Below are 18,653 nucleotides of genomic sequence, written 5' to 3' on the forward strand. Positions count from 1 at the left end.
AACCCTAACCCCTATCCTAACCCTACCCTCACCCTAAACCCTACCCTAAACCCTACCCTAACCCTAACCCTACCCTAACCCGTACCCTAACCCGTACCCTAACCCAACCCTAACTTTACCCTAACCCTACCCTAACCCTAACCGTAACCCTACCCTAACCCTAACCCTACCCTAACCCTAAACCCTAACCCTACCCTAAACCTAACCCTAACCCTAACCCTAACCCTAACCCTAACCCTTACCCTAACCCTAACCCTAACCCTAACCCTAACCCTAACCCTAACCCTAACCCTACCCTAACCCGTACCCTAACCCGTACCCTAACCCAACCCTAACTTTACCCTAACCCTACCCTAACCCTACCCTAACCCTAACCATAACCCTAACCCTACCCTAACCCTAACCCTAACCCTAACCCTAACCTAACCCTAACCCTAACCCTAACCCTAACCCTAACCCAACCCTAACCCTAACCCTAACCCTAACCCTAACCCTAACCCTAACCCTAATTAACCCTAACCCTAACCCTAACCCTAACCCTAACCCTAACCCTAACCCTAACCCTACCCTAACCCTAACCCTACCCTAACCCTAACCCTACCCTAACCCTAACCCTACCCTAACCCTAACCCTAACCCTAACCCTACCCTAACCCTAACCCTAACCCTAACCCTAACCCTACCCTAACCCTAACCCTAACCCTAACCCTACCCTAACCCTAACCCTAACCCTAACCCTAACCCTTACCCTTACCCTAACCCTAACCCTAACCCTAACCCTAACCCTAACCCTACCCTAACCCTAACCCTAACCCTCACCTTAATTGATAACCCTAACCCTAACCCTAACCCTAACCCTAACCCTAACCCTACCCTAACCCTAACCCTAACCCTACCCTAACCCTAACCCTAACCCTAACCCTAACCCTACCCTAACCCTAACCCTACCCCTACCCCTACCCCTACCCTAACCCTAACCCTAACCCTAACCCTAACCTTACCCTACCCCCACCCTAACCCTACCCCCACCCTAACCCTACCCCCACCCTAACCCTCCCCCTACCCTAACCCTACCCCTACCCTAACCCTACCCTAACCCTACCCCTACCCTAACCCTAACCCTACCCTAACCCTAACCCTACCCTAACCCTAACCCTACCCTAACCCTAACCCTACCCTAACCCTTACCCTAACCCTTACCCTAACCCTAAACCCTAAACCGTACCCTAAACCTAACCCTATCCTTAACCCGACCCTAACCCTACCCTATCCCTACCCTTAACCCTACCCTAACCCTAACCCTAACCCTACCCTAACCTAACCCTAATCTAACCCTAACCCTTAACCCTAACCCGTAACCCTAACCCTAATCTTTAACCCTAATCCTTAACCCTAACCCGTACCCTACCCTAACCCTTACCCTACCCTAACCCTTACCCTACCCTAACCGTTACCCTACCCTAACCCTTACCCTAACCCTTACCCTAACCCTTACCGCTATCTTAACCCTAACCCCTATCCTAACCCTACCCTCACCCTAAACCCTACCCTAAACCCTACCCTAACCCTAACCCTACCCTAACCCGTACCCTAACCCGTACCCTAACCCAACCCTAACTTTACCCTAACCCTACCCTAACCCTAACCCTAACCCTACCCTAACCCTAACCCTACCCTAACCCTAAACCCTAACCCTACCCTAAACCTAACCCTAACCCGTACCCTAACCCGTACCCTAACCCTAACCCGTACCCTAACCCTACCCTAACCTAACCCTAACCCTACCCTAACCTAACCCTAACCCTAACCCTTACCCTAACTACCCTAACAACCCTAACCCTAACTTTACCCCTACCCTAACCCTAACCCTACCCTAACCCTTACCCTAACCCTGCCCCAACCCTAACCCGCCTAATCCTAACCCGCCTAACCCTAACCTCACCCTACCCTAACCCCCTAACCCTCACCCCTCGCCCCAAGCCTGCCTAACCCCCAGCCTCCATACCTACCTCTCAGACCTACCTCCAAGTGTGATCCAAGTCGTGATTGTGTCAAAGCAAGACACTCCACAGCATTAAATGACTCAGCAATAATACTTGTTAAAGCACTATTTTCACAGAATCATATGCACAGAAACTATACCAGCAATTATACCTTGGGAAGTACATCAGGGTTACCCATCTTCATTATAATTCCTGAACTTAGTTTATAGCCACAGCATTCATATATTCTGTACATGGCACAATGCAATTTATAGGTGCAGCATCCATACATTCCATATGTGGCACAACACAGTTTACAGGCGCAGCATTACACAGATTGACTATGTGGCACAATGCAGTTTAGAGATGCAATATACACTTACTCCATACAGTTTAACACACGTGGTTTACATACGTCAGATTAACCAGAGAAAGGTCACAGAGCCTCCATACCCCATTAATGACATTACATTTTCAAAAACATTATGTATTGCAATCCACCTCAAAAGCAGTTTAGATCTCAGCCCATCCAAAACAGAATGCAAGTCTCAGACTGGCCGGAAAGGAAGGCAAATGACCTCCAACGGCCCTTGGGTGTTGCTTACAGGGTTGGGTTAGCCCTGCGGTACAAACAAAGCAAAGCTAACCCAACCCCATAAGCAAGGCAAAGCTAAAGCCTATTTGGTTGAAATAAACCGAATGTAAAACTAAAGCCAATTTGGTGGAGAGAAATTGATTGTAAAGCTAATGACAATTTGGTTGACTTAAATTGAATGCACATACTGAAATCAGCGCAACTCTCAGAATAGCCACAAAGGGGCATGAGTCTTAGACTGGCTGGGAAGGAACACAAAATCACATGAGAAGGAAGGATTGATTGGCCTGGGAGTAGAAGGGCCCTAAGGAAGGGTGTGGGTGGGTTGGATTTGCTGGGCTGAGGCCAATGGGGTGAACTATAATGAGAACAAGTACTGCATTCCACACATTGCCTGTGATGACCTTGGGCGGTGGTAGGGGCTTGTGGCAGAGTGAAAGGGAGACTATGGGAAGGGAAGAGACCGGGGGATATGGGTAACAGCTCAACTGAACTAAGCTGGCGGTGAGTGTGGGAGGCCTGGAGAGAGCATGGCATCCCAGGGGGGAAGTCATCGACTGGAAGTGTCAAAGGCATCTTTGCCTGCAATACAGAGAGACACACTTTAGAAAGAGGAACGCCAAGACACAAACGGCGCTCACCGTAAGACCACCCCCACAAAACGTGCAAGCAAAAGACCACCCCAAAAAATGGCTTAACATTAAGGTTAGGAGTATTTAACAGGGAAGATGTAGAATTATTTTCAGTATTACACTGAAGGTTAGAGATGGGTTAGAGGGTAGGTTCAGGGTTAATTTGGACAGTTAGTATAGTTATCTATACAGTCATGGTTACAATTAGCACTACATTTGGTGTTCAGAGCTCATTAAGGCTGGGGTGAAGATATTACAGTTAGGTTTATTAGGATCATGCTCAGCGTGACTGTTAGGGAAAGCCTAGGCAAAGGCAAGAGCAAAAGGCGAGAACACTGAAGCAAACACCAAAACAGAGTGTAAAGGTATAGACAGTACCCAAGGGAGGGCAAAGTATCAAAGTAAGGCTAAGTCATGGAAAACAACAAAGAGGTGGCCGCGTCAAGAGGCCAGGCCCAAAGAGGCGGCCGGGCCCAAAGAGGCGGCCTCAGGGAATGCCAAAACGGCACAAGACTGAAGAGAACGTTACACATAACACCATAACAGAGGGCAAAGCCCAAGATAATGCCACAGGGAACACCAAAATGGAGGGCAAGGCCCAATAGAACATCACCACGAATGCCAAAACACTGGGCAATGCACAAGAGAATGCCACCACAAACACCAAAATAGAGACTAAAGAGAATGCTGCAGGAAATAACCAGGCACAGAGGAGAGGCAAGGAGAACGCAGAAGGAAGAGAACAGACAGCCTGTAAGGCACGCTGAAGTGCAGAAATGAACTCTGGGTACCCTACCTTGCGTCTTACTAAGTAATATATAAACACTGGTAGATGTACATTGCCCTTACCTGTTGGGCAGATAATTACCGGTCAGCAAAGTCGGCTTCCAGGGCATCCGAGGAAATACAGATTTCTGTTCCTAGCTGCTCTCAGGAGGAACCACAGATCTCTCTGTACAGTTTTTACACTGCTCAGGAGCGCCGCAGCTCTCCGCTGCCACCTGTTGGACACAATACAGTAATGAAGGCACTGTCCCGCAAATGCGGGGGCTGCACCCTGTGCACATTGCTCAAATGATGACGCAAAGGAGTGTTAGGGATATAACTAATGCTATTTGTTGGCTTGAAGTCACAGTTAGTTTAACAATTCTTTTCTGCACTACAATTAGGATGAAGGTTACTTTGACAGAAAACAAGGAGTGTCATTTTTATTGCTGCATTTAGGGTTAGAGACATTTTTAATATCAGGCTAAGGGTTAGGGTGACAGACACATTGCAGGTAAATGTAATTATCATTAGAGCTCCCATTAAGCTAGGGATTCAGGTCAAGATTACAATTAACACTGCCTCCCAGCCAATCCCAGAGATCCAAAGGCAAAGGTGAGCCAAACTCCCAGGACAAGCAAAGGGAAATCCAAGGTAAAGGCAAAGCAAACAGCTAAGGCTAAGGGAAGGGCAAAAGCAAGGAAAATACCCAATGAAAAGCTATGGTGAGGGCAATGAGAGTACAGCAGGGAAGGCCAACAGCAAAGGCCGAGAGAACACAGCAAGAAACACCAAAACAGAAGGCCAAGAGAACATGGTAAGAAATGCCTAGGCAAGAGCTAAGAGAACATGGCAAGAAATGCCAAAACAGGAGGCCAAGAGGACGTAACGCCAGAACAAGCGGCCAAAGAAAACATGGCAAAGAAAGCCAATGCAGAAGGTGTAGACAGTGAGCATAGAACTTTCGAGTAGTTGCTAGTAGTAACCAGATAAGAAGTAGTGACGCAAGTGCTTACGTACGATAAGAGGGGCGTAGACGAAGTTGTACAAGGCTATATAAACTGTTGTCACGAGTTAATAAACGCCATTTTACCACCCACCACATTGGTGTGCACCGAGGTAGATGGACAGACCAATGAGTCCCTAACGATTGCGAACACCTGTATGAAGCTGAAGCGGGCGTTCGGCTTCATATGGTGACCCCGACGTGACGTTAGGGAAGAGTGGTCGGCCACAGGCGGCGTGGCGGGTTCCTGCTCTCGTCCCACCTCCCTTGGGGAAGGAGGTGATGACCCTAGAAGAGGGGGCTGCGGCTTAGGAGAGTGGAAGCTGGGTAGCGTCGGAAGGTACGGCCGATAGCCTATAAGGCCTGTCCGAGGACCCAGGAGATCATCGGAAGAGGTGCCCGGTGGTCGCTTGTTCCGTCGAGGAGATTACGCCCGACGATGGAAGCCGTCATAAAGGTGATTTCGTCCGCGTGTAAGACCCATTGCGGGAAAAATGCTCCTTCTAAGAAGGAAATAGGTACAGTGTTATCACTGTTACTAAAGGAGGGGCTGCTTACATCTCCCTCAGATTTATATACCCCGGGGTCTTGGGATTCTATCACCGCAGCGCTTTCTCAGCGGGCGATGGTACTCGGGAAGTCAGGGGAGTTGAAAATCTGGGGATTGGTCTGGGGGGCGCTGAAGGCAGCTCGAGAGGAGCAGGTTACATCTGAGCAAGCGAAGTTTTGGCTGGGTTTAGGGGGAGGGAAGGTCTCTCCCACAGATTCTACAGGAAAACCGACCGCGGAGCCTCAGAACGGCGTGGAGGAAAAGATAACAGCTGCGCAGCAAGAAACGAAGATGGCGCCGGGAGAGGTGACCGCGCCTAAAACCACATCTTGTTATCGCTGTGGAACAGGCGCTGGCTGCAGTTGCGTCACGGCGGCCCCCTCGGCCCCTCCTCCTTACGCGGGGAGTAGCTTATATCCTTCTTTGGAGGGGTTGGGTGGGCCGAGAGGGGAGGGCGTAGCCACGTCACAAGCGGGGAGGGACGATCCGCCCCAAGGGGTGGAGCGAAAGGTGGAGCCGGGGTGCCCCGACTCGGCCCCCGGGCCAGCTTTGACTGACTGGGCAAGGATAAGGGAGGAGCTTGCAACGGCAGCTCCGTCCGTGATAGCCATGCCCGTGGTGATAAAAACGGGGGGACCGGCCTGGGCTCCTTTGGAGCCAAAAGTAATTACGCGATTAGCCGATACAGTTAGAACCAAAGGCTTGCGATCTCCAATTACTATGGCAGAAGTGGAAGCTGTAATGTCTTCCCCGCTGCTGCCGCACGATGTCACGAATCTTATGAGGGTCATATTAGCCCCCGCTCAATACGCTTTGTGGTTGGACGCTTGGGACGTCCAGCTGCAGACGGTTGTAGCGGCAGCCACCCGAGACCCCAGACACCCTGCGAATGGTCAAGGAAGAGGGGAGCGAACCAATTTAGATCGTTTAAAAGGCCTGGCGGATGGAATGGCCGGAAACCCGGAAGGCCAGGCTGCGCTTTTGAGACCGGGGGAGTTGGTCGCTACTACGGCGTCGGCTCTCCAAGCGTTCAGGGAGGTTGCCCGGTTAGCGGAACCTACTGTCCCCTGGGCAGATATCACACAGGGACCATCGGAATCCTTTGTGGACTTTGCTAATCGCCTCATAAAGGCGGTTGAGGGGTCGGACCTTCCATCTTCGGCACGAGCCCCGGTGATTATCGATTGCTTTAGACAGAAATCACACCCGGATGTCCAACAGCTTATCCGAGCGGCACCCTCCACTTTAACGACACCAGGAGAGATTATCAAATATGTTCTAGACAGACAGAAGGTTACCCCACTTACAGACCAGGGAATAGCTGCGGCTATGTCATCGGCCCTCCAGCCCTTGGTTATGGCGGTAGCCAACAGAGAAAGGGACGGACAAGGTGGGCCAGGAGGCCGCGTCCGGGGAGTCTGCTATTCTTGCGGATCCCCAGGGCACTACCAGGCGCAATGCCCAAAAGGAAGGGGGTCAGGAGCTGACGGTGATCGGTGCCAACTATGCGGCGGGCTGAGGCACACCGCTAGGTCATGCCGGAAATTTCAACACGCCCTGCGGGATGAGGGTATGAGTAGGGGCCGCCGGCCAGGGAAGGGATCCTTCTCAGGGCTGGGGCCTACTTTAACTCGCCCTTCCGTGTCATTGGCAATGACTATGGAACATAATGACCGCCCCCTGGTCAAGGCTGCAATGACTAACACGGGCAGCCACCCAGTGAAGCAGCGCACCGTTTACATCACGGCGTTGCTGGATTCTGGGGCTGATGTTACTATCATCTCGGAGGAGGATTGGCCTGTCGACTGGCCATTGATGGAGGCTTCGAAGCAGGTTTATGGGATAGGCGGGGGAGTTCCTATGCGGAAATCCCGAGAAACGATTGAAGTCGGGGTCATAAATCGAGACGGCTCTCTGGAGCGACCTTTGCTTATTGTTCCGGCGGTGGCCCCGGTCAGAGGAAGCATCCTAGGGAGAGATTGCCTGCAGGGCCTAGGGCTTCGTCTGACAAATTTATAAGAAGGGCCACTGTTCTTACTGTAGCGCTACATCTGGCTATCCCGCTAAGATGGAAGCCAGACCACACCCCTGTGTGGATTGATCAGTGGCCCCTTCCTGAGGTTAAACATGTAGCGCTAATGCATCTGGCTGAGCGGGAACTTCAATTAGGGCACATAGAACCTTCGCTTAGCTGTTGGAATACACCTGTTTTTGTGATTCGGAAAGCGTCTGGATCCTATCGTCTGCTGCATGACTTGCGTGCTGTTAATGCTAAACTAGTTCCTTTTGGGGCAGTCCAACAGGGGGTACCAGTTCTTTCGGCGCTCCCGCGTGGTTGGCCCCTGATGGTACTGGACCTCAAGGACTGCTTCTTTTCTATTCCCCTCGCGGAGCAGGACCGCGAAGCCTTTGCATTCACCCTTCCCTCTACCAACAATCAGGCTCCTGCACGCAGATTTCAATGGAAGGTCTTGCCTCAAGGGATGGCGTGTTCTCCTACTATCTGCCAGCTGGTAGTAGGACAGGTATTGGAGCCCCTCCGACGTAAATATCCGTCTTTGTGTATGCTACACTACATGGATGATCTCTTGATAGCTGCCCCTGACCGCGAGAAAGTGGAAATGATGGGGGAGGAGATCATCAGTGTACTAGAGGAGGCGGGCTTTACTATTTCTCAAGATAAAATCCAGAGAGAACCTGGCGTAGAGTACCTTGGATATCGGTTAGGTAGCACCTGCGTAACTCCAGTAGGCCTATTAGCAGAGCCGAAGATCTCTACTTTGTGGGACGTTCAGAAGCTGGTAGGATCCCTTCAATGGGTCCGGCCAGCGTTAGGGATCCCACCACGACTGATGAACCCCTTTTACGAACAGTTGAAGGGGTCGGATCCAAATGAGGAGAGAGAATGGAACTTGGATATGAGATTAGCATGGAACGAAATTGTGCAGCTCAGTACTTCTGCTTCTTTAGATCGTTGGGACCCCGCTCTGCCACTAGAGGGAGCAGTTTCTCGATGTGAGCAAGGAGCGGTAGGGGTCCTGGGGCAGGGATTGGCGACGCACCCCAGACCATGCTTGTGGTTGTTTTCCACCCAACCTACTAGAGCATTTACCGCTTGGCTGGAGGTGCTTGCCCTCCTGATTGCTAAGCTCCGTGCCTCGGCCGTAAGAACCTTTGGTAAGGATGTTGAGATCCTTTTGTTACCCGCGTGTTTCCGAGAAGACCTCCCTTTCCCAGAGGGAATCTTGTTGGCCCTTAGAGGATTTGCGGGAAAAATAAGGAGCGGCGATTCGCCGCCCATCTTCGACATCGCACGACCGCTACGTGTCTCGCTGAAGATAAGGGTCACCGATGGCCCCGTGGTAGGGCCTACGGTGTTCACCGATGCCTCCTCGAACACCCATAAGGGGGTGGTGGTATGGAGGGAAGGTTTTGAGTGGCTGGTAAAGGAGACCAGTGATCCAGAGGCGAGTGTACAACAACTTGAGGTTCGCGCTGTAGCAATGGCACTTCTGTTGTGGCCCGCAACGCCCACTAACGTAGTTACAGACTCTGCGTTTGCCGCGAAAATGCTGCTCAAGATGGGACAAGAGGGGGTTCCGTCTACGACGGCCGCCTTTGTCCTAGAGGATGCACTAAGCCAGAGAACGGCCATGGTCGCGGTCCTTCATGTACGTAGTCATTCTGATGTACCGGGGTTCTTTACAGAGGGGAATGCCGTAGCGGACACTCAAGCCGCCCTCCAGGCATACCCGCTAAGGGAAGCCAAAGACCTCCATACGGCCTTCCATATCGGGCCTCGTGCTCTGTCTAGAGCATGTAACATATCTATGCAACAAGCTCGGGAGGTTATTCAGGCCTGCCCCTATTGCAACTCTGCTCCAGCATTGGAAGCCGGGGTAAATCCTAGAGGCTTGGGGCCCTTACAGATATGGCAGACTGATTTCACGCTTGAACCAAGAATGGCCGCGCGTTCTTGGCTGGCCGTTACTGTGGATACTGCCTCGTCAGTAGTCATAGCAACCCAGCATGGGCGTGTTACATCAATAGCGGCGCAGCATCATTGGGCCACGGCTATTGCCGCATTAGGGAAGCCCAAGGCGATCAAGACAGACAATGGGTCATGCTTCACCTCAAAATCCACTCGAGAGTGGCTGGCGAGGTGGGGGATAGCACACACGACCGGAATCCCAGGGAATTCCCAAGGTCAGGCCATGGTAGAGCGAGCTAACCGTCTTCTGAAGAATAAGATCCGCGTACTTGCAGAGGGAGACGGGTTTATGAAAAAGATCCCAATGAATAAGCAAGGGGAAATCTTGGCGAAAGCTTTGTATGCGTTGAATCATTTTGAGCGGGGCGACAACGCCAAGACCCCGATGCAGAAGCACTGGAAACCGACCATCCTTACAGAAGGGCCACCTGTTAAAATATGCTTGGGAGCAGGTGAATGGGAAAAGGGATGGAATGTCTTGGTCTGGGGTCGGGGCTATGCGGCAGTTAAGAATAGGGAAACGGACAAAATTATTTGGATCCCCTCCAGAAAGATCAAACCAGATCTAGGTCGCGAAAATAATGTGACTGGAAAAGATGAGGCGAGCTCTCCCTTTGCAGGCATTTCTGACTGGATATCCCAGGAGCACCACCAAGAAGGACCCGAAGAAGAGACCCCTGAAGACAGACGAGAAAGATCCGGAGAAGAAGCCCTTGCTGCCAACGAGAGTTGATGGAGTTATGGTGTTTGTCTGTTTGTTGATTCTGTGCGGGGTCACGGGGACGGGCGCTGATGTACACCTTGTAGAACAGCCAGGGAACCTTTGGGTCACTTGGGCCAACCGCACCGGCCAGACAGACTTTTGTCTCTCCGCACAGTCGGCCACCTCGCCATTTAAAACGTGCTTAATTGGTGTCCCATTAGGGATCCGAGAACAGGATTTTAAAGGCTATGTCTCTAATACTAATTGCGGGGCCTCAGAACAAGACCGACTCTTTGTATCAGAGGAAATCAAGAGTGGCCCTCACACAAGTGTTACCTTTGCCTATCGAAAGGTATCTTGCTTGCTGACAAGATTGAATGTTTCCCTCTGGGACGAGCCACTAGAGATGCAACTATTAGGCTCACAAGCCCTCCCAAACGTCACCCATAGCACTCACTCTACAACTGATCCTACGGTGGGGGGATGTATAGGGTTCGCCCCATACTCAAAACCAGCCGGCATCTACGGGTGGGACCGTGAGGGAATGGCACACAACTTTCTGATAGCCCCATGGTCTAATCCCTTTTTTAACCGTGAAACCAACTCCTCTGACCCGTTCACTATAGTAACAGCTGATAGGTACCAACTCTTCAAGGGAGGGGGATATTGTGGCAGGTATCAATATAAGTATTGGAAAATGTTTAATTGTACACACTCGCAACACACGGGATCCTCTCGATCCTTCGACGTCTACACGTGCACAATAGGGAAGTCTACTACACAAAGCTCGACACCTCCCTGGGTCAACTGCGAGAGAGGGGGTGAGTGGATCAATAGGTTCCAACCCTTTAATGTGAGTGGTACCACGATATACTGTACTGGCGATCAGCTTGGTAACGCCAGCGGGTGCTGTGGATGGGCTGCCACAGTCTTCCCACCAGGGGCATGGCTTAATTGTAAAAGTAGTACCTTCTCCAAGCCAAAGGCGCTACCACCTAACATCTTCCTCATTTGCGGAGATCGCGCGTGGCAAGGAATACCAAGCCGTCCGGTAGGGGGTCCTTGCTATCTGGGGAGGCTCACCATGTTAGCACCTAATCACACGGAAATCATTAAAACCCTTAAAGTGCTCAGCGATACAACACGAACACCTAGCAGAATAAAACGGGGCATAAAGCATTTGGGCGAGACATGCTCAGATGGCGTGCAGCTTTGGAGTGCCACGGCAAGAATCTTCGCGTCTATCCTAGCTCCGGGAGTGGCAGCGGCACAGGCTTTAAAGGAAATTGAGAGACTGGCTTGTTGGTCCGTTAAACAGGCCAATGTAACGACATCACTCCTCAACAATCTGTTAATGGACGTCACGAGTATCAGACACGCGGTCCTACAGAACCGAGCAGCTATTGACTTCTTGCTTTTGGCTCAGGGTCATGGTTGTGAGGACATTGCAGGGATGTGCTGTTTCAATCTCAGCGATCACAGTGAATCTATGCACAAGAAGCTCCAGTATCTGAAGGAACATGTCAACAAGATCGGCGTGGAGACGGACACCATCGGGGACTGGTTGAGAAGTGTGTTTGGAGGCATCGGAGAATGGGGTGTGCACTTATTGAAGGGACTGCTTTTAGGGCTTGTAGTTATCCTGCTTTTGGTAGTGTGTGTACCATGCTTTCTACAAATTATGTTAGGTTGTATTCAAAGGATGATTGACCGCACAGTTAATTATCGCGTAGAATATAGTAAAATGCAAAAGGCTTGTAGGCAGTCAGAAAACGCAGCGATATAAGGGTAGCGCGGGAATATTTTGCGATTCGGGATGTAACGGGGCAAGGCTTAACTGAGAGGACAGAGGCATGTATAGGCGCAAAGCGGGGCTTCGGTTGTACGCGGTTAGGGTCCTCTCAGAATAGGGTAGTTACGCTTGTGCATAGGGAGGGGGAGATGTAGACAGTGAGCATAGAACTTTCGAGTAGTTGCTAGTAGTAACCAGATAAGAAGTAGTGACGCAAGTGCTTACGTACGATAAGAGGGGCGTAGACGAAGTTGTACAAGGCTATATAAACTGTTGTCACGAGTTAATAAACGCCATTTTACCACCCACCACATTGGTGTGCACCGAGGTAGATGGACAGACCAATGAGTCCCTAACGATTGCGAACACCTGTATGAAGCTGAAGCGGGCGTTCGGCTTCAAGAGAAGAAGGTGGCCTTCAAGAGAAGAAGGTGGCCTTCAAGAGAAGAAGGTGGCCTTCAAGAGAAGAAGGTGGCCTTCAAGAGAAGAAGGTGGCCTTCAAGAGAAGAAGGTGGCCTTCAAGAGAAGAAGGTGGCCTTCAAGAGAAGAAGGTGGCCTTCAAGAGAAGGTTCGCCAAGAGAAGGTGGCTGGGTAGGCCAAAACAGGAGGCCAAGGAGAATGCCACAGGGAAGGGAACGCCAAAACAGGACGCTGAGGAGGACATCACAGGGAACGCCCAGGCAAGGGCTATGAGATGGCAGGAAATGCCGAGGACAACGGCCAAGAGAACACGGCAAGAAATGCCAAAACAGAAGGCTAAGAGAACACAGCAGTAAATGCCTAGGCAAGGGCTAAGAGAACATGGCAGGAAGTGCCAAAACAGGAAGCCAAGAGGATGTGGCAGGGAATGCCAGAACAAGTGGCCAGAGAGAACATGGCAAAGAAAGCCAATGCAGAAGGCCAAGAGAAGGTGGTTGGGAGGCCAAAACTGGAGGCCAAGAAGAATGCCACAGGGAACGCCAAACAGGATACCGAGGAGAACATCACAGGGAACGCCCAGGCAATGGCTATGAGATGGCAGAAAATGCTGGGGACAACAGCCAAGAGAACATGGCAAGAAACACCAAAACCAAACGCTGAAGAGAATGCAGCAAAGAAAGCCAAGTACAATGGCCAAGACAATGGGGCACAGAACACCAAAACAGGACAGCAAGAAAATGCAGTAGAGAATGTCTAGGGTAAAGAGAAGGAGAACACTGCAGTGAAAGGCCAGAGACAAGGAGAACACAGAAAGAAAAGGACAGGCAGCCTTCTGGGCACCATAAAGTGCAATTAAGAGCTCTGGGAGCACCATGTTGTGCCATGCTATGGAATGGGTAAACACTGGTGGGCGTGGGTTGCTCTTACCTGTTGGGCAGACAATTACCAGTCAGCAAAGTGAGGTTCCAGGGCATTCCAGGAAAGGCAGATTTCAGTTCCTGGCTGCTCTCACAAAGAGCCACACATCTCTCTGTGCAGTCGTTACAGCACTCTGGAGCACCACAGCTCTCTGCTGCCACATGTTGGATACAATACAGTAATGAAGGCACTGCCACACATATGTAGAGCAGTGCCTCTCTCACAAACGTGCGCTGTAGTCTCCTTTCTCAGAGCAGCGTGGCTGCACTCTGTGCCTGATGCTGCTTACCGGCAGCACTGCAGCTGGGAACAACGCACAGGAAAAAGCTCAGATACACAACACCATTTTTGCTTCCCTCTTCTCTGATAACTGCTCATTAGACACAGCCCTCATCTTTGGTTTGGTAGGTGGGGATTGAGGAAGCAATGCCAGTCCCACAGACCCCTCCCCATCCCACAGTGTGATGGGACATCAGGTTCTGGACCACCTGAGGATCCAAACATCCAGGCATCCAGGAGTCTTTGGGTCCTGGCGAGATGAATCCCAGAGTTCTGAGGAAATTCACCGCTGCAGTCACCGAGCCACTCTCAATGGTATTTGAGAAGTCAAAGCAGTCAGGTGAAGTCCCTGATGAGTAGAAAAAAGCAACAGCACACCTGTTATTAAGGATAGGGAACTACCACCATGTCAGTCTTACCTCTGTGCTGGGAACGATCGCAGAGCAGATCCTTCTGGAAGTGACCCTAAAGCACTTGTTCCAGGGCATCACCACCCTCTGCGTGAAAAACTTCCTCCTAATAACCAACCTAAGCCACCCCTGGCTCAGTTTAAAACCATTTCCCCTTGTCCTATCACCATCCACCCTCGTAAACAGCCATTCCCCCTCCTGCTTATGCATTCCCTTTGAGTATTAGAAGGCTGTGATGAGGTCTCTCCGGAGTCTTCTCTTCTCCAAGAGAAACAATCCCAGTTCCCTCAACCTTTCTTCATAGGAGAAAGGTGCTCCAGCCCTCTGATCATCTTAGTGCCCTCCTCTGGACCCGCTCCGAAAGCAAAAGCTCCACGTCCTTTCTGTGCTGGGGCTCCAGGCCTGGACACAGTACTGCAGATGGGGCCTTACAAGAGCTGAGTAGAGGGGGACGATCACCTCCCTCTCCCTGCTGGCCACCCCTCTTTTAATGCAGCCCAGGATATAGTTGGCCTTCCAGGCTGCAAGCACACTCTGCTGGCTCATGTCCAGCTTCTCATCCACCAGGATCCCCTAGTCCTTCTCTGCAGGGCTGCTCTCAAGGGGTTCTACGCTCAGCTTCTACAAACATCTGGAATTGCACCTTCATCAGTGACATCAACAGTGGGATCAAGTGCACCCTAATGACATCAAGTTGTGGGGTGCAGCGACACACCAGAGGGATGAGATGCCATCCAGAGGGACCTCAACAGGCTGAGTAGGGGCATAAATCCAAGTGCTGGGTCAGCAGCTGGGATGAAGGAACACCCACCACCAAAACATGCTGGGGGATGAAAGGACTGAGTGCAGTCCTGCCCCATAAGGCCTTGGGGGTACTGATGGGTGGGAGCTGGACACAAATCAGCAATGTGCCTCTCCAGCCCAGAAAGCCAACTGTATCCTGAGCTGCATCCAAAGATGTGCAGTCAGCAGGTGAAGGGAGGCGATCCCCGCCCCTCTGCTCTGCGCTGGTGAGGCCTCACCTCGAGTGCTGCATCTGGATGTGGAGTCCTCAGTGCAGGAGAAACATGGAGCTGTGGGAGCACATCCAGAGTACAGCCGCAAATATGAACCGAGGGATGGAACACTTCTCTTATAAGAAGAGAGAGTTGGGCTGTTCAGCCTGGAGAAGAGAAGGCGCCAAGGTGACCTGGTAACAGCCTTTCAATGCCTAAAGGAAAGAAGAAGGGAAAATTGAGGTTAGATATACAAGAAATGTCTTCCACAGTGAGGGTGGTGAGGTGGTGGAACAGGTTGCCAGAGATGTGGTGAATGTGCTATCCCTTTCAAGGTGAAACGGGGTCAGGCTCTGAGCAACCTGATCCAGCTGTGGATGGTCACTGTGGGGGAGTTGGACCGCATCGCAAACCTGCATACAAGCAGTGCACCAACGTGGGGCTTGCGATGTTCATTACCTGCTGCACAGATCTCACACCACTGATCAGAGGAGCCCAGGCAATCCTTAAACCCCATCGGGTTGCAAAATGAAGTCAGAAGAGATGCAGAATGTAATTTAATACATGATAATAATGCACAGAATGCCCTTAAAAATTCTGTATTGGTGCAATTAACACATGGCACTATGAATTACAGCCATGAAGTGGGATGACATAGGAGCAGACAAACCACGTTTGGAGCCCCAGACTGGAGATTATGAGGTGAGAACCACTGAAGAGGTAACAACACACACAGCAGATACAGCTGCTCTAATCCAGCTTGAGATTCCCCCAGAAAGGCAGAGCTCACAACTCTGAATCAAAGCAGGAATTGCTCACCCCATACCCCAAAGGAAGCAGTCTCCAGGTTCAGATGTTGTCCTTACAGCTACCACCCTTAAATGACATTAGGATCCCCCCAAAGAGGGGGGATCACAGCCCTGAAATAAAAACAGAGCCACTCACCCCATTCCAAGGACCAACACTCACCCACACACTAAAGGAAGCAGTTTCCATGTACAGATGGCTGCCAGCCCTCCAACGTAGTCAGGAGACCCTAGAAAAAGGAGAGATCACAGCCCTAAAATAGGGAAGGGATCACCCACCCCATTGAGTAAGACTCACCCCACACTCTAAAGGAAGTACTCCCCAGGTTCAGATGCTGCCCCTGTGCTTCCCAGCCCTTAAATGGAGTCAGGGAGGGGTGGAGACTGGTTCTGCTCCACCCCACAGCCAAACTGCCCCCAGCTGTGCTTGCAGGGCTGCACCCCTCCCCAGGCGCTCTATCACAGCTTCAGGCTGTGCTCTTAAAGTGCTGATACAGCCACAGAGCAAAGGAAATGAATAACGTGAATGTCTACCAAGGGAGGCTGATGGATGACCTGTGATAGTCCTCACACTTTGATCCCAGGCTGTCCTCGGTGCTGGTTGGTGACTCTTCTAACAGACTGGGGAGCACGGATCTCAGTGCTGACACAGCAGATGCTGAGATCTGTGTGAGCAGCCCAGACAGCGAAGGCTGAAATCACAGCTGGGTATGCAGAGTGCTGTTTGCACACCTACAACTCCCAGTGACACACATCTGTCATTTAACGGCCCTGTGAATGGGAGCTGTTGAGTCATAGCTTGAACTGTTTATGCCACTTCTTCATATCTTCTCCATGGTCATGTAGGTAATGCCACAAGGCAAAATGTGACATAGTCTTACTGTTGTCACTTGCTCAAGCAGGAGGACGTCTTCTTTTGATAGAAGAGACATTGGATGACACCAGCTGGGAGGAAACCAAGTTGATCAGGCCCTCCAGTAGGCTGTTTTGGGAATTCTGGTTCCCATTCGATGCATCTGTTACCACCTTGGATCCATCAGCATTAGGCACAGTTGACAGTTTGTCTATTACTACACATTTGGTGTACACCTGACTCTCTCAGGATCATGCTCTTGGTCTGGCTCATCAGGAATGAAATCGGGACTATGTAGCATTTCCACCACAGCATATTCTCTCAAATAACGGACGCCTTTTTCTATATCAGCCCATTTCTTTTTCTCAGGCATCAGATCGTCTTTGAAGGGGTATCTTTCTTTTACAGCTAACAGCATCCTCTTCCAGAGGGTGAAGGCCTGGTTCTGGCATGTACTAATGCCTCTATCAATGGCTGATTCCCTAGCAATGCCACCCAGTTGGCGAGCTTCTCTCTATCTTATCTAGCCACACACTGTTGGCCCCATTGTCCCAGCATTGAAGTAACCAGGTGGCAATAGGCTCATTTGGGTGACATGAAAAGTCATTTCTCGGACTTCGAATTTCATTCATTTTCAGAGATCGATCAACAATGGTAACAATATCTTGCTCACCTCTTACTCTTTCAGGACTTCTTGTTGCCCTCATAGGCGTTGATGACCGTGGTCTTACTGAGGGCCCCTCCCCTGGACTCAGGGGTGCTTCCCCTGGATCTCAGAGCCACTCCTCTGGACCTCTTTGCTCCTCTTTCTTCTCTTCTAACTCAGTTGAGATTCATCTTGTTTTCCGTCCTCTCACAGGGGCAACTGACATCAATTGTGGTGCCTCCTGTGGTTGATCAGGTTGGTCAGTTCCAATGCTCTCACCCTCCAGCTCGGCTCGGAGTCTGTCTTGTTTAATTATGAGAGCATTTAGTTCAGATTGGAGGGTGTCTCGGTTAGGATTGGATGGTGTCCCGTTCAGACGGGAGGGTGTTGAGTTTGGATTGCAGGGAGTCTCTTTCGATTCGGAGGGCATCTCATTGAGATTGGAGACTCCTTCTCTCAGCTTGGAGATCTTCCCCTTCGGCTTGGAGACTTTCTTTCTCAGTGTGGAGACACTCTTGCCAGGTTTTGAGATTCTCTCTCCTGGCTAGGAGACTCTCTTTCTCAACCTGGAGATTCTCTCTTTGAGATTGCAGGGAGTCTCCCTCGATTCAGAGGGCATCCTGTTCAGACTTGAGAATATCCCTCTCAGACCGGAGGGCATCTCTCTCAGATTGGAGATTCTCCCTCTCTGCTCAGAGTGTCTCCTGGAAACTCTCCATTTCAGTTTGGAGACTCTCTTGCTCATTTTCTACTGTCTCCCTGAGACTGTCCCTTTCAGCTCTCAGACACTCATGCTGAGCTATCAGAAATAGAAGTAAACATCACAAGAAGCTAGTAGTAGAGACAATGGCAAGACTGAAATGTTCACCATTGCATGGAACTTCTGATAGCAACAGAAAACCAAGCCTTACAAATGTGCAGTTCCCGTGCCACTCTTAAATGGTGCTATTTGAAAAGTTCTACCTTACTTTAAGATGTTCTGGGTATCATTAAGTGTATGGGAACTGCTGAATCATGGCCTGAACCTCTGATTGACCACCTGAGACAAGCAATGTGTCAGCCACGGGAGCACAGGTGAAGGTAATTCACCTGTACTACTGGAAGGGGTGGAGTCTGTCTGCACCTCTCCTAGATCCCATTTAAGTGCTGACTGCCACTGAGGAAGGATCTCTTCCTGGAGATCGCTCCTTGTGGAAAATAGTGTGAGCCTACAACATTGGTAAGCATTTTCCATTTATTATCCTCTTGTAGCAATGATCTTAGCCTAACTTTCCTGGATATTTCTTAATTATAACATCTGTCTATTCATTG

At 50.7% G+C, this 18,653-nt stretch overlaps 2 protein-coding genes and 1 long non-coding RNA gene across 6 annotated transcripts; 2 read left to right on the forward strand and 1 right to left on the reverse strand.

Annotated features, from left to right (window-relative positions):
* Positions 1–1,967: 1,967 nt before the first annotated feature.
* Positions 1,968–16,900, reverse strand: LOC149911877 (uncharacterized). Of its 4 annotated transcripts, none has more exons than XR_016462762.1 (5): positions 16,142–16,900; positions 16,007–16,073; positions 13,363–13,981; positions 4,058–4,209; positions 1,968–3,158 (listed from the first exon to the last, which is right to left on the reverse strand). It is a non-coding gene; the product is annotated as an uncharacterized LOC149911877 (long non-coding RNA). The 4 variants fall into 4 exon arrangements; XR_016462763.1 differs by adding an exon at positions 15,065–15,542 and having other exon boundaries at positions 1,968–4,209; XR_016462764.1 differs by having other exon boundaries at positions 1,968–4,209; positions 16,378–16,900.
* Positions 5,219–7,988, forward strand: LOC149911878 (uncharacterized). Its single transcript, XM_090133158.1, has one exon. It carries the CDS (start codon positions 5,419–5,421, stop codon positions 7,546–7,548), a length of 2,130 nt encoding a protein of 709 aa, XP_089989284.1. The 5' UTR covers positions 5,219–5,418; the 3' UTR covers positions 7,549–7,988.
* On the forward strand, positions 10,033–12,399 carry LOC149911879 (uncharacterized). Its single transcript, XM_090133159.1, has one exon. The coding sequence runs from the start codon at positions 10,117–10,119 to the stop codon at positions 12,007–12,009; it is 1,893 nt and encodes a 630-aa protein (XP_089989285.1). The 5' UTR covers positions 10,033–10,116; the 3' UTR covers positions 12,010–12,399.
* Positions 16,901–18,653: the final 1,753 nt, after the last annotated feature.

Source organism: Phasianus colchicus, unplaced genomic scaffold, assembly GCF_987193195.1.
Source record: "Phasianus colchicus unplaced genomic scaffold, bPhaCol1.hap1.1 HAP1_SCAFFOLD_53, whole genome shotgun sequence".
NCBI lineage: Eukaryota > Metazoa > Chordata > Aves > Galliformes > Phasianidae > Phasianus > Phasianus colchicus.